The sequence below is a fragment of the Chlamydomonas reinhardtii genome, chromosome 5 (assembly GCF_000002595.2).
Source record: "Chlamydomonas reinhardtii strain CC-503 cw92 mt+ chromosome 5, whole genome shotgun sequence".
NCBI lineage: Eukaryota > Viridiplantae > Chlorophyta > Chlorophyceae > Chlamydomonadales > Chlamydomonadaceae > Chlamydomonas > Chlamydomonas reinhardtii.
The window spans coordinates 2,643,550-2,656,818 of record NC_057008.1 but is presented as its reverse complement, the minus strand read 5'-3'; the positions used below and the strand labels follow the sequence as shown (position 1 = coordinate 2,656,818).

The 13,269-nt window shown below is 63.2% G+C and overlaps 1 protein-coding gene across 1 annotated transcript; it reads right to left on the bottom strand.

Moving 5' to 3' along the window:
• Positions 1-27: 27 nt before the first annotated feature.
• On the bottom strand, positions 28-12,059 carry CHLRE_05g236500v5 (uncharacterized protein). The gene is made up of 19 exons (XM_043062267.1): positions 11,771-12,059; positions 11,600-11,643; positions 11,199-11,287; positions 10,713-10,791; positions 10,346-10,392; positions 9,812-9,926; positions 8,924-9,051; positions 7,361-8,238; positions 7,012-7,169; positions 6,443-6,596; positions 5,990-6,084; positions 5,590-5,654; positions 4,781-4,870; positions 3,703-3,832; positions 3,240-3,302; positions 2,722-2,877; positions 2,110-2,171; positions 1,155-1,817; positions 28-551 (listed from the first exon to the last, which is right to left on the bottom strand). The coding sequence occupies exons 1-19, from the start codon at positions 11,877-11,879 to the stop codon at positions 350-352; spliced, it is 3,327 nt and encodes a 1,108-aa protein (XP_042924831.1). The 5' UTR covers positions 11,880-12,059; the 3' UTR covers positions 28-349.
• Positions 12,060-13,269: the final 1,210 nt, after the last annotated feature.

The window sequence follows — 13,269 nt, the reverse complement described above, 5'->3', positions numbered from 1 at the left end:
AAACTAGTTCGTCGAGGGCGCCAATCGAAAGAGAGTAGTGCAATTAAGGCGGTTAAATGGATTAATGCGCTACAAGTGCATGCCCATAGCTGTGACTTGACTTCACAGTCGCGATGCCAGCCCAACCGTCATCGATCATACTATAAAGGGCTTTTGGGGGCAAACAAAAGCCCTGAAACCATTGCGCTCGTGCCTGCAGCATGCAACGTTTTTGCCACCTCAACCTTTTGGCGCAAAGCCTAATCAAAGCGCGAAAACCCTACCCTGAAAATCGGCTCGCCCACCCGTGCATGCACGGAAGCAGCGCGGCACCGAACCGTCACGCGCCGCCTCCCTCCTCAACCCCCTCCTACCCATCATTTTCCTCCACTGCTGCTGCTGCTGCCTCTTCCTCCACCCGAAAAGCCGCGGAGCAGCCCTCGAAGGGCCGCACAGCGCCGCTGAGCAGTTTTGCATCGCCGCGGTACCGCAGGCGGTAGGTGCCGGGCGGCGTCTCGGGCGGCACCTCCCACACCAGAGTGGCGTACGACAGCGGCGACAGCTCCGCATGCCTGTGGTGGTCCGTGTGTGTGTGTGTGTGTGTGTGTGTGTGTGTGTGTGCGTGCGTGCGTGTGCGTGCGTGCGTGCGTGCGTGCGTGCGTGCGTGCGTGCGTGCGTGCGCGTGTGCGTGTGCGTGTGCGTGTGCGTGTGCGTGTGCGTGTGCGTGCGTGCGTGCGTGCGTGCGTGTGTGCGTGAGTGAGTGAGTGAGTGAGTGTGTGTGTGTGTGTGTGTGTGCGTGCGTGCGTGCGTGCGTGCGTGCGTGCGTGTGTGCGTGTGTGTGTGTGTGTGTGTGTGTGTGTGTGTGTGTGTGTGTGTGTGTGCAGTGGGGGCGGGGGAGGGGAAGCGAGTCACGCACGCTGCCGGGCATGCCGCATGGTTGCATGAAGGGCACGCTTGTGTGAAGTGTGGGCTGTGCGGCCCAAACAGCAGGGCGCCAATCTGGGAGCACTGGAGCGCCCGCACGCCTAGCCCCCCGTGCCCCAGTTCTCCCCGAGTGGACCCGCTCTCTCCCTCTCAAGAGTTTCCGTACCCGCACAACCGACACGACCTCTCACCCCTGCTCTCACCCCTGCTCTCACCCCTGCTCTCACCCCTGCTCTCAGCCCTGCTCTCACCTGTCCCAATGGAAGCGAGTGACCCAGTCCCGGTCATCATGCACCGCCACCCACTCGCCCTCCTCCTCCGCCGCTCCCTCTGCAGCCGGCCCGTCCGCCACTCCTTCAGCCGCTCCTTCTGCAGCCGTTCCCTCAGCAGCCGTTCCTTCAGCCGCTGCAGCGCCCGCCGTGGCTGCTGGCAGGCTCCGCCCACTGCTGCACGGCGACTGCGCAGCGAACCACACCTCCTCCCCGTCCTGCTGGACGCCTGCTGCTGTTGCTGCTGTTGCTCCTGCGCCAACCCCTCCTGCCTGCGCACCACCTAAGCTTGCCCCTGCTGCTGCTCCTGCTGTTGCTGCATCGCCGCCCCTTGTCCCTGCTACAGCCGCAACTGCCACCTCTGCAACCGCTGCCGGCTGCTGCTGCTGCACGGTGCTTCGCGACAGCAGCCGCCACAGCCTCGCGCCGGAGGCTTGCCACAGCACACCCAGCGCTTTCGCAAACCCGCCCTGCTGCTGCTGCTGCTGCTGCTGCTCGCCCGCCGGCTGCCTAATGCCTTGGCCTTTGACCTCTTGGAGAGGCGGTTGCTGCTGGTGGTGGCGGGCGCGGCTCTTGGACTGCTGCCAGCGCTCAACCGTCAGGAAAGAGCCGTTGGCGTGCAGGTTGTTGCGCGGGTTGGCGGCCCTGTGATGTGCGGCACGCGTGAGGGAATGAAGAGGGATGAAAGTTCGGAGGAAGAGGAAGGAGAGAGGATAGCGAGATGGCGTGAGTGCTAACGTGCGCCGGCAAGAACTGTGGCCAGATTGGCCTGAAGGATGGAGGCAGAGGAGCTGGAGAGGAGGAAGCGGTGCGCAACCCCCCCCCCCCCCCACCGCCCCCCCCCCTCCCCACGCACGCACCCAGGGACCAGACCAGCCCTGCAAACCGCAATCCCTCCAAATGCCCTCAGCCTCCGGGGCAACTGCCCAGCGCTCACCTGAAAGTGGCGTTCACGACCTGCCCCGGCGCGTAGCTGTCCCGCCCGGGCTGCTGCGTCACCTGCAGCAGGCCGTGGGGGGCGTGTGTTTGTGAGTGTGTTTATGAGTGCGTGTGTGAGTGTGTTTGTGAGTGATTGTGTATGTGTGTGGTGTGTGGTGTGGGGGCGCGGCGGTGTAAGCGTGACAGCAGCAGACCGGTACCTGTGAAGCGACGAGATTAGCCGCTGGCGAAGAATGAAACAAAGTCGACATTCCCGACATAAAACTCAGCGTGCACTTAGCCGGGGGGGCGTGTGTTGGAAATAAGAGAACTGGAAAACGCAAAGCGTGCATGCAATGCGCGTGGGGGGCGTGTGTTTGTGTGTATGTGTGTGTTTGTGAACGTGTCGGTGTGGGCGCATGTGACAGAGCTTGGGTTTCGACACAGGCTTACGCTGCATGCACTCGGCCCGGCGATTCCCATCCCCGCCCCTTAAGGGAATGATGAAAACCACCCGTGGCCGACCCCCCATCGCTCTGCCCGCTCACCCTAACCCTGAACGGCAATAACAGTCCCGCTCACCCGAACCCTCCCCACCTGACTCTCCCCCTCCCTCATCCACACGCCCCACCTGTCCGAACACGGCCCCGGGCGGCACGGCGTCCAGCACCACGGGCGGCAGCAGCGCCCACTGGCGCGACTGCAGGTCGGGCGGGGCGGTGGAGCCGGCGGCGGTGGGGTCGTGCGGCGTGCCGGCCAGCATGGAGTCGGCCAGCGCCAGCAGCTCCTGAAGGGGGAGGGGGCGTGTGCGTGTGTGTGAGAGGCGGTTTGTGGGGCGTTTGGGTTTGTGTACCGTATGGAGACACGGTGGTGAGGAGTACATGTTTGTGAGCGGAGGGCGTTTTGGGTTTGGGTTTGTGTGTATGTGTTTGTGAGTTTATGGGGTAACCACTTGGAACGGGGCGAACGGGGGGTTGCATTCATGACTAGCTAAGGAAGTGGTCTGGACTCCCAAAAACAAACCCCCCTCCACGTCGGTACTTCATACTTGTGATTTGACCACTCTCTTCTCCTCATGAACGGCTAACCCCAACCCCCCATCTTTGCAACCCCACCCCACCCCGCACACCCCGGGAGGCCGGCCCCCACCTGTATGTAGGCGTCCAGGGTGTGTGGGCCGTACAGCGTGGAGGCGCCCTCGTAGCGCTGGACCTGCGTGCGGGTTGGTAGTACGTGTGTGTGTGTGTGTGTGTGTGTGTGTGTGTGTGTGTGTGTGTGTGTGTGTGTGTGTGTGTGTGTGTGTGTGTGTGTGTGTGCATCCAATGAAGTTACGCGGATACGCCGTGTGCCGTGAGGATGTATGCATGTATGTGTGTTCGTAGGAAACGACAGCCCCTCCCCAAACCCTGCGCCTTGGGGTTCCTGCATCCAGACCGTGCCCTCTGTCCGTGCCCACTCCAATCTCATACCTTTTCACACACCCGCTCCCATCTCCCATCTGCCCCATCACCCGCTCCCATCTCCCATCTCCCCCCCAACTAACGCCTCTGCCTGTGGTCCGCTCGTTTTCTTTGATTGTGATTTAGTTTGGGCTGGTATTTACAAACCCCACCTGGTACTCCTCCCATGTTGTGATGTAGGAGCTGTAGGTGCCGGTCAGACCCGACACCACCACCACAGGCGCCGGCTCGCCGGGGGAGGCGGCGGCGGCGAAGCGCGCGGCCAGGGCGCGCTTGATGCGCCTGCGGGCGCGCGGGCGTGGGGGTGCAGGGTGGAGGTTGCAGGGCGCAGGGTGGAATGGCAGTGCGTGGGTGCGATTGCAGGTGAAGGGTGGAATGGCAGCGGGGGGTAAACCTTGAACCAATCCCGTAAGCGGGGGGGATGGCGGTGGCGGTGGCGGGTTAGGGTGGCGACCTTGCCTTATCAGAGATTGGGACGCGAGGTGGGGGTGCTGTGTTGCGTCTTACTATGTTGTGATGCCAAAGAAAGAAGGGATATTGTCCTTGTTGTTGTTAGTAGTGTGCGGCCCGTATCTGTCCGCTGGGGTTGGTCCTGTGCGCCCCAGGGTCATAAGGAAGCCGGGTTGTGTGTTGCTGTGGGTGGGGCTTATAGCGGCGGGCGGGTGGCCTCGGCTGCCCGCCGCTCTTTCGCCGAGCCCACCGGATTGTGTGCTGGTGGTGTGCTGGGGACGTGTGTGTGTGTGGACGTGCACATTGCAGGTGGTGGTAGTGATGGTGGTGTGGGGGAGGTGTGAATGGGGCGGAACCGGACGGCTGTGGCAATGCGCCGTGGTGGGCACTGGTGGCGCACGATGCATGGCGGCAGTAGGAAACTCGCGCCGACATCGGCGGCGCCCCTCGTGGCCGATATGTACCTTGCGAGTTACCTTGCGCTCCAGTCCTCCGCTACTCCGCAACCACGCCCGTGCGCACACCCCTCACCCCCTCCTTGGGCCTGTACACATTCCCCATCCCTTACTTGCAATCCCCCATACCCTCATCAAGTCATCCCCCAACCCCAACCCCACCCCCTCCTCTTCGGCTGGTATTTGCCAACCCCCCCCCCCCAAAACCCACACATACACCCACACACCCACACACACACACACACACCCACACACACCCACACACACCCACACCCACCCACACCCACCCACACACACACACACACACACACGCCGCGCCCCCCACCTGCCAGCCATGGTGGTGGGCTCCCCCGGCAGGCACGCCACCAGCAGGTGCCCCAGCCGCAGCAGCGACACCTGCGTGATGCGAGGCTGCCTGAGCGGGAGGAAGGGGGGGGAGGCGGAAGGGGGCGGGAGGTGGTGATTGGTGATTGGTGGGATTGGCGGGGCGGACAGGTGGAGGGGGTTACATCCAAGAAGAAATAAAGGCGTAGTAGAGGGGGTGGGAGGAGAGAGTGGGAGGAGGAAGGGGGTGGGAGGAGGAAGGGGGTGGGAGGAGACGATGGGAGTAGGTGGGAGGAGAGGGAGTTGTAAGCAGTAATGAGCGGGGCAGCGTGCACATCACTAAGCATGAAGTGCCGACGTCAGGGGAGAGGCCAGCGGGAAAGGAAGGCGAAAGCGGGCATGCTACAAGCGGCCGTGTACACCTGCAACAGAGCCACTGCTGCCAGCAGCCCTCCCCCTCAGCCCCCTCCCCACCACACGCACCAGGCAGGGGGCGGAGAGGGACTGGCCAGCAGCTCTCCCCCTGCCACGTGGCTTACCATCTCCCACTGCTCCCCCAAACAGCCCCACCACCTGTTAGCTTGGGCTGGTATATCCGAATCGCCCCCAATAATCATGAATGCAACCCCCCACCCCCACTCCACCCCCACCCACCCCCACACACAGAGGCGTTCTTTTAGCTTGGGCTGGTATGTACAAACACCCCCAAACACACACACACACACACACACACACACACACACACACACACACACACACACACACACACACACACACACACACACACCACACACACAGGCGCTCTCTCACCAGGGGTAGGGCACGGTGATCTGCCCCGTGTCCAACAGAATTGGCTTGGGCGCCTGGCAAGCCACCTGTTTGGGGGGTTCCATGCATGTTAAATAAGACGAGAGGGCGTAGCCAGGAGCAATATTACAGATGTCACGTAGTCGTTACCGATGTCCGTGAAGTCCAGCGGGGGGGGGGGTTACATTTATGTTGGGGGGGGTGTAAATTCCAGCCCAAACTGCACCAAACCAAGCGAAAACGAGCGGAGCGAGGTGCAAGGTTAAAAACATTGGGCACAGGCTACAAGAAGGGGAATTAGGGGACAGCAATTGGGGGTTGACTCTGAACCAATCCCGTAGGGAAACAGCCGCGCTGCAAGGAGAGCCTGCAGCCGCCATTGGGGGCGGCGGGCGTCACTCACCTGCTGGGGGGAGGGCGGCGTCAGCAGCCGCGCCACGAGGCGCCACAGCGGCGGCCCGCGCGTGTCGCCCTGGGTGAAGTCGAACGCGCCCGGGCCTACGTGCGTGTGTGTGTATATCGAGAGGGTGGAGGGGGAGGCGGAGGGAGGGCGGGGGGATGGTAGCGAGGTGAGAGGTCAAGTAAACACTTCTTTTACCCGGCTTACCCGGCTTACCCGGCTTGCCCGCCACCTTGAGCACTTGCCATTATTGTCGCCTTGTCTCTGATCCAGTCGCCACTCCTAACCCACAACTCGCGCTGACACCCCCCAACCCCGTCTCGCCGAACTCCCTTCCCACTCGTCAGTCCCCCTGCCTGTGCTGCGCTCGTCATAGTTGGTTTTATTAAGTTTGGGCTGGTATTTACAACCCCCACCCACCCACCCACCCACCCACGCACCCACACCCGAACCCACCATCGGTGGTGCCGGCGGCGAAGCTCATGCCCATGGCTGGCGGGCAGGTGCGGCCGCCGCGCGCCGCCCAGCTGCTGGTGTTGACGGGCGCCACGGAGGTGTTGGCCATATCGATGAAGGAGGAGCGGTAGGCCAGAGGGCCGGTTAGGGGGGCCTGAGGGCGGCGAGGGGGAGGGGGAAGCTGGGAGGGGAGGAGGATAGCAAAGATGGTACAGAGAAGTGTAGCGAGACAGACAGCAGGTGTAGGGGAGGGGTAAGGGGAGTGTGCAGGCAGGGGCTGTGTTGTGGTGGAGGGCGCTGCCACGCGGCTCCTGCAGTCCCCTCCACGCCCTTCCACGCCCCGCCACCCGCTGCTGTTGTGGCAACTGCCCCCCGCTGTTGTTGTTTAATTGCTCCGTTCCCCAAGAATGTCTACCCCTTACAGTTGAAGCAGGGAATGGTGGTAACAACCCTGACCATGCACACATACACACACATACACACACATAAACACACACACACGCACCCGCACACACACATACACACATACACACACACGCACCCACACACACACGCACACACGCCCGCACCTGCTCCCCCGCCGCCAGGTACAGCCGCCGCGCCGCCTCCGCCTGCCGCCCACCAATGAGGGCGGCCGACGCCCGGTCGTGCGGCCAGGCGGGTCCGCGGCCGTGGCACAGCTCGTTGCGGCCGTTGCAGGTGCTGTGGGCAGGCTCGCAGGGCAGGCCTGGAAGCGGGAGGAGGCGAGGGGAGGCGAGGCGAGGCGAGGGGAGGCGAGGCGAGGCGAGGGGGGTTCCAGGGTCACGGGGGTATGGGGCTTGAGAGCTAGGACAGGGGTAGTTATCCATGCACGGAACGATGCCATGCAAGTCTCCTGCCGCAGCCCCAGCCACCACCCCAGCCACCCCACCCGCCCACCTGTGTCCAGGCAGTATGCCCCCGCGGTGTTGGGGCTGGTGTCACCCACCGCCGCCTGAGCCACAGCCGCCACAAAGCCCCGGCTGAACCGCAGCGGCCGCTGCTGCTGCTGCTCCTGACGGGTGGTTCTGCCGCCGGCCCTTGCTGCTTGTGCTCTCTCACCTCCCCCGCCAGCCGCACCGCCCACGCCCGCGCCGCCGCCCTCTTCCCCCGCGGGCTCCGCGGCCTTTGAGGAGCTGGTCAGGAGGTGGAAGTTGAAGGGCCGCGCAGCCCGGCCGCCCGCCGCCGCTGCCGCCTGCTCCGGGTCGGGGCTGGTCAGGTCTTCAAGCCGCAGCCCAAGAGCCGCAGACGCCGCCGCCGCGGCAGCCGCCGCCGACTGCGCGGCGGCCCACGCCGCCGCCGCCGCCGCCGCCGGTGAGGACGAAGCGGCCGACTCGGCCTGGCCCCCGCCCCCACCCCCGCTCTGCCTGCCTGCCTGCCCCTGCCCCAACCCCTGGCCGCCTGCGCTGGTGCTACTGCCACCGCCGGCAGTAGCACCCAACGCCCCTCCAGTCGGCGTCTCTGCCTGGGCCTCCGCCTCCGCCTCTGCCGCCTGTGCCCGCGCCTCCGCCTCCGCCGCCCACCGCTCCAACATGAGTGATGCCGCGGCCTTATTGTCGCCGCTGACCAGGCGGTTGGTGTTGTTGAGTGAGGTGCAGTGCACCGCGAACCAGCTCAGGGCGCCCAAGCCCAAGCCCGCGTAATTCGCAACTGCTGCAGCCCTGCTACTGCCGCGGCCTGCTACTGCCGCTGCTGCACCTGCTGCTGCCCCTGCTACTGCCGGCCCTCCTCCCTCCAGCCGCAGCAGGGTAATGTCTGTGTCCACATCCGAGTCGTACCTGGGGGGTTACATCGTGGGGTTACATCGTGGGTTACACTTGAGAAGTGAAGAAGTGGGGCCAGCCCGAACTAAAGCCAGGTCAGGGGGGAGGTGAGGCCACGGTGTGTGTGGAGAGGCCAAGGGTCGAGACCTGGAGGAGCGGCGGGCAACAGCCGTACAGCCGTACAACTGTACAACTGTGCAATCCAACAGGGGCCAAACCTCAAAACCCAACAACTGACGCAGACGCAGTGGGTTTACCCTGTTTCCCGAGGCCCCACATGGCCACGTCGCTACGCTGTGACATAGCCTTGCTCGCACTAGCTGCTGCCTCCTTCGAGATCCCTCGTCAAAGCCTCTCTCAAGAAGGCAGCACGGGTGCCTCTGTGCAAAGGCCTCCGCGCTGCTTCTCCAAGAGTGGTTTCGAACTGGCTGTACAGAAAAACGATCCGAATTGACAGGGCTTTTTGTCGCGGCAACGCGACGCAGAGCCTCAAATATCGTCCCGGACTAAGGTGCTCAGCAGGTTGGGAGCACTGCTCCCCCTCCTCCGACGCGGGGATCCTCCCCCTCCTCCCCCGTCTCCCCCCGCGCGCACCCACATGTCCCTCTCCTCCCGCGCGGGCCCCTTCCTCCCCCTCCTCCCCGCCCCCTCCTCCCCCTTCTCCTCCGCCTCCCCCTCCTCCTCCCCCCCATGCACCCACATGTCCCTCTCCTCCTGCGGGTTGGCAGCGTAGGCGGTGGGGCTCCTGTTGATAGAGCCGCCGGCCAGCCGCCCCGCAGCCAGCAGCACACGCCCCGGCTGCAGGGAGCCGTGCGCGGACCGGATGGCCTGAGGCCATGAGGCCATGAGGCCAGGCAGGGGAAGGCAGGGTGAGGACGGCAAAGTCAGGGGAAGGTAGAGGAAGGCGGGGTCACAGAGCGATAGGCGGAGGCGTTACATTCATGATTGGTGAAGGAAGTGGTGTGCCGTCGGCAGTTTCGGAGGACCAGGGCGAGGGAAAGGAGGGTTTGTGTGTAATAAGGCTAGTAAGAAACACGAGAGGCAACGGTGCGAGGGGGCAGGCATGGCAAGGGTGTAGCTACACACACACACACACACACACACACACACACACACACACACACACACACGCGCGCGCGCGCGCGCGCGCTCATCACAAAACCCCTCCCACCCCCCTGTATCCCTCTCTCTTGCCACCCAGGCTCGTGCACTTAGAATGCTGTTGCCGTTTTCCCTGGCGCTGGTCTCCTCCTCGGCGCCCTTAATGTCTTCTAGGTGGGTATTCAACGTGTGCCTTGTCTGCATTGCTAGTTAGAACGTGCGTGCGTGTGGGTGAGCCTGGGTGGTAATTTCAGGGCGGCTACCGTCAGCACCGCCCACATGCGCCAAGACCGAAGAGCCCATCGCCTTCTTTCTACCGGTTTGCGGGATGTTTCGCTGGGAACCTGGGAACTCAGTGCATTTCGTGAATGGGGACGATTGCCGCGTGCCACTCCGTTGTCAAGCATCTGCCACGCTCTCCTCCTTGCTCTATTGCATTGGGTTTGGTTTAGTTTGGGCTGATATATACACCCCCCCCCGCACCCACCACCAGTATGCCCTCCACCATCGCCTCAAAGCTCTGGGTCACGAAGCCCAGGCTGGTGATGTCGTACAGCAGGTACTGCAGGAAGCCGGCGGGGGAGGCGTGCGTGTGCGTGCCGCTGCAGCGGGGGAGGGAGGGGAACGGGCGGGGCGGGGCCGGGGTTAGTGCCGCGGGAGGAGGAGAGAGAGTCTCACACAAGGGGGGTTCCATGCATGTTAAATAACTCGAGAAGACGTAGACTGCAGACTGGGGGGGATTTGTGAGTCTGTGCGAGCTTGCATTGCCACAGCAGGTGCCGCGTAAAGAGGCGGGCAGAGGAGGCCATATGATACCGACATGTGGTATGAGGCCCGTTGCCCAGGCCAGTGCCTTCATTTCCACCCCCTCCGCCGCTTCGCTCCTAATCCCCTGCTTGCCTCCTCATCCCCTGCTTCACTCTTGCACAACCATCACACACACACACACACACACACACACACACACACACACACAAGAAAACAAGAACACAAACACAAACACACGCACACGCACACGCACCTGATGGCCACGTTGTCAAAGCCGTACAGCTCCTTGCCGTACTCGGCCTGAGGGGGGGGAGAGGGGTCGGGAGGGGAAGGAGTGAGGGAGCGGGATGGAGAAAGGGGAGGGAGGGCGGGGCGCCGGTGGTGGTGGCCGTTGAGGTTTAGTCTTGTGACAAGGTGTGTACTCACGTGTGTGTATGTGTACGCACGTGGCGCCCGCCGTGCTTCCCTCCACCCGCTGCCAAGTCCCAACCCTCTGACCCCCAACATCATCATGAGCGCCGTGGTTGGGTGTGTACCGTTTGTACACGTGTATGTTTGACAATCCCCCCTCCATCCATCCACCAGTCCACACCCCCAACCCACCTCACTCGCCCACCCACCTGCAGCGCCTGCACTACCCTCAGGCTGACCAGCTGCGAGGCCATGCAGGCGTCAGCGGACACGTACACAAAGCGCCGCCTGCGTGCAGGGGGAGTGCGGGAGGGAGTGCAGAGGTGGGAGCAGGCATGTCCATTCCTGACCCCACAACACAGAAGGCAAGGGTCCGCCCGCACTCATTACACCCAAGGTACTGGTCTCTTCCTGTAAGGACGCGCTTTCATTGCGGCGTGCAAACTACCCTTTCCCCGGCCCTCCGGCCCCCATAGGCCATAGCTACCGCCTCTGCCTGTGCTCCGCTAGTTTGGCTTGGTTTGGGCTAGTGTGAGCCAGTATTTACAACGCCCCAGCATAGGCCACGCTCCCCTCCTCGCTCTTTTGCATTGGATTCAATTCACTTTGCGCTGGTATTCTGCAACCTCCCTTCTCCTTCCGGAACCCGGTCCGCACCGCACCGCGCCGCATGGCCCGGCCACCGGCGGCCGCACCTGGGGTATGCTGCGTCCGCGAACATGAAGGCACGTGCGAACAGGCGCGTGTGCAGCCCGCGGGCCGTCTGCAGTGGCTGGGCGTAGCCCTGGTTGCACGTGCATGAGCAGCGGCAACGGCAGTGCAAGAGGCAGCAGCGGCGGGTGGGGAAGCGTGGGTGGGTGGGGAAAGGGCGTCGGGAGGAGAACGCGGGCGTAGTTTTGGTCAGGCGGGAGGCGCCGCTTGTGCTGTCCTTTGGTGGGGGCTGCCCTTCTGCCGAGCTATCTCACGCTCCTAGCAGTGCGCATTGTAAATGCGTTTTTGAGTCACATGCCCCGCGCGTGCGTTTGCTGCCCATAGCCGTCCGTAGCGGGCGCCTGCGAATCGCCCGGACATACCCCGAGGCCCCTGGCTGACTGACCATGAGGTTGACGTCCGCGACCGGGCCGGTGATGTCGCCCATGCCTGCAGTAGAGGTTGTGGGAGCCACGAGGGACCACGCGGACTTGTAGAGGTTGATACTGGCGCAGGCGGGGGTGTCAGGGCGTGCGCACTGGGCGTGCGCCATTGTGCAAGCCTGCGCCAAACTCACCAACGCCAACGAGATAGTCCGCTCTGCAGCAAGAGTAGCTCATAGCCACAGCCAGCAGCAAAGCTTTAACGGGGCAGGCCAGGGTCGAGCGCTGGGTCGAGCGCGCCATTTTCCCTTCGCGCACCGACCCCAAGCAGTAATGTAATACCATCTTGTCTCTATGTAAGCTTAAATGACGCACGCCCAAAAGGACGCGCGTCTGCAGCAAAACAGGTCGCGAGGCGGGCACCACAGGACCGGTCTGGTTGGCTATGCTGCAATCGCAGTCGCAGCCTGTATTTTTCACATGATGTCCAATGGGCAGTATGAGCATACGTTAGCGTGATCGGCGAGCTCTAGGACGGCCCGACCATGCAGTCACTGCATCAGTTTGATGACCCCCTCATCATCGTAATGATCCGGGGAGGGTCACAGAGTGTCACAGATGTTAAGACGCAAGGAATTGACCATGATTGTCGCCAACAGAAGGGGTAAAGGGGGATGCACACGAGCATAGCAGCTGTCGGAGACATAGGGTTGCGTGTGCTGAGCAGTGCTGAGGGCACGGCTGAGGGACGCACGCCTGGACAGTCTCCCACTTTCCAGGCTCATTCGGGCTCCCTTTTCTTCTGCCTTGCCGCGCCCTGTTTTGTCCCATCGCACACCCTGCGGTGGGGGGGGGTGGCTCGGCGGGCCACCTCCCGTTGTCGCCGTCCCTGCCCCCGCCGCCACTACCGCCGCCACGGGCGGTCGTCCTCCCCGCAAAAACCAGCACGACGGCCACCATCAACCCCTCGCGTATGCTGCAAAGCACAGCAAACAGCGCGGCATCCATCATCTCGGCATCAAATATCTGATAAATTGCGGCTGCACGGAAGCACTGACACTACTGGGCGCAATCACCGCAAGGTTGGGGACTTTGTACTGAGCTAAGCGACTTTCTGGTGACTGCTGGCAGCAAGTAATATCTACGTTGCATACGTGTGCTGAAACACTAGTGCTGCGGGTGGAGCCCATCGCCATGTCTCGGCAGCGTCTTGGTGCATGCCCCCGGTTTACGGCCCCACCCGGAAGGCGTCGATGATGGTGCACACGAATCCCTCCATGCAGTCAGCGGATAATCCTATCCTCGATGTTCCCGCGCAACATGTCTGATGTAAATGGCCAAACGCGAGTCTTACTCATGGGGTATTATGGATGCGGATGTTACATAGGGGACAGTCCCAGCTCCCGAAGACGCCGAGCCATCACATGCTATCAGGGCCCAACCCCGACTTTGCTGCAAACCCTCCCGGCTCCCGCGGGCAAAGTCCGTGTGACTCCGCGCACAGTGAGTCCTAGCCAAGCCTCAACCCGCCAGAGCCCCACCGCTGTGCCTCAACGCCACAAGCCTAGGCACAGGAGTGCCGGGAAACGTCTAGGCCGCAGGACCCACGCACAGCGCACGCACTAACCAGGGCGCAAGCGTCCAGGTACTAGAACGGTCGCCCACACGTGCATCCTGCCCACACACATAGCCA

What these genes read in the sequence shown, in the direction of transcription:
- CHLRE_05g236500v5 (XM_043062267.1), bottom strand. Translation starts at nt 11,879, where the DNA reads ATGGCGCGCTCGACCCAGCGCTCGACCCTGGCCTGCCCCGTTAAAGCT. An exon ending in CCCTGGACGCCTACATACAG is followed by an intron (nt 2,878 to 3,239) that starts GTGGGGGCCGGC and finishes CTCCCCCTTCAG; the next exon opens with GAGCTGCTGGCGCTGGCCGA. An exon ending in ACTCGCTTCCATTGGGACAG is followed by an intron (nt 552 to 1,154) that starts GTGAGAGCAGGG and finishes GGACCACCACAG; the next exon opens with GCATGCGGAGCTGTCGCCGC.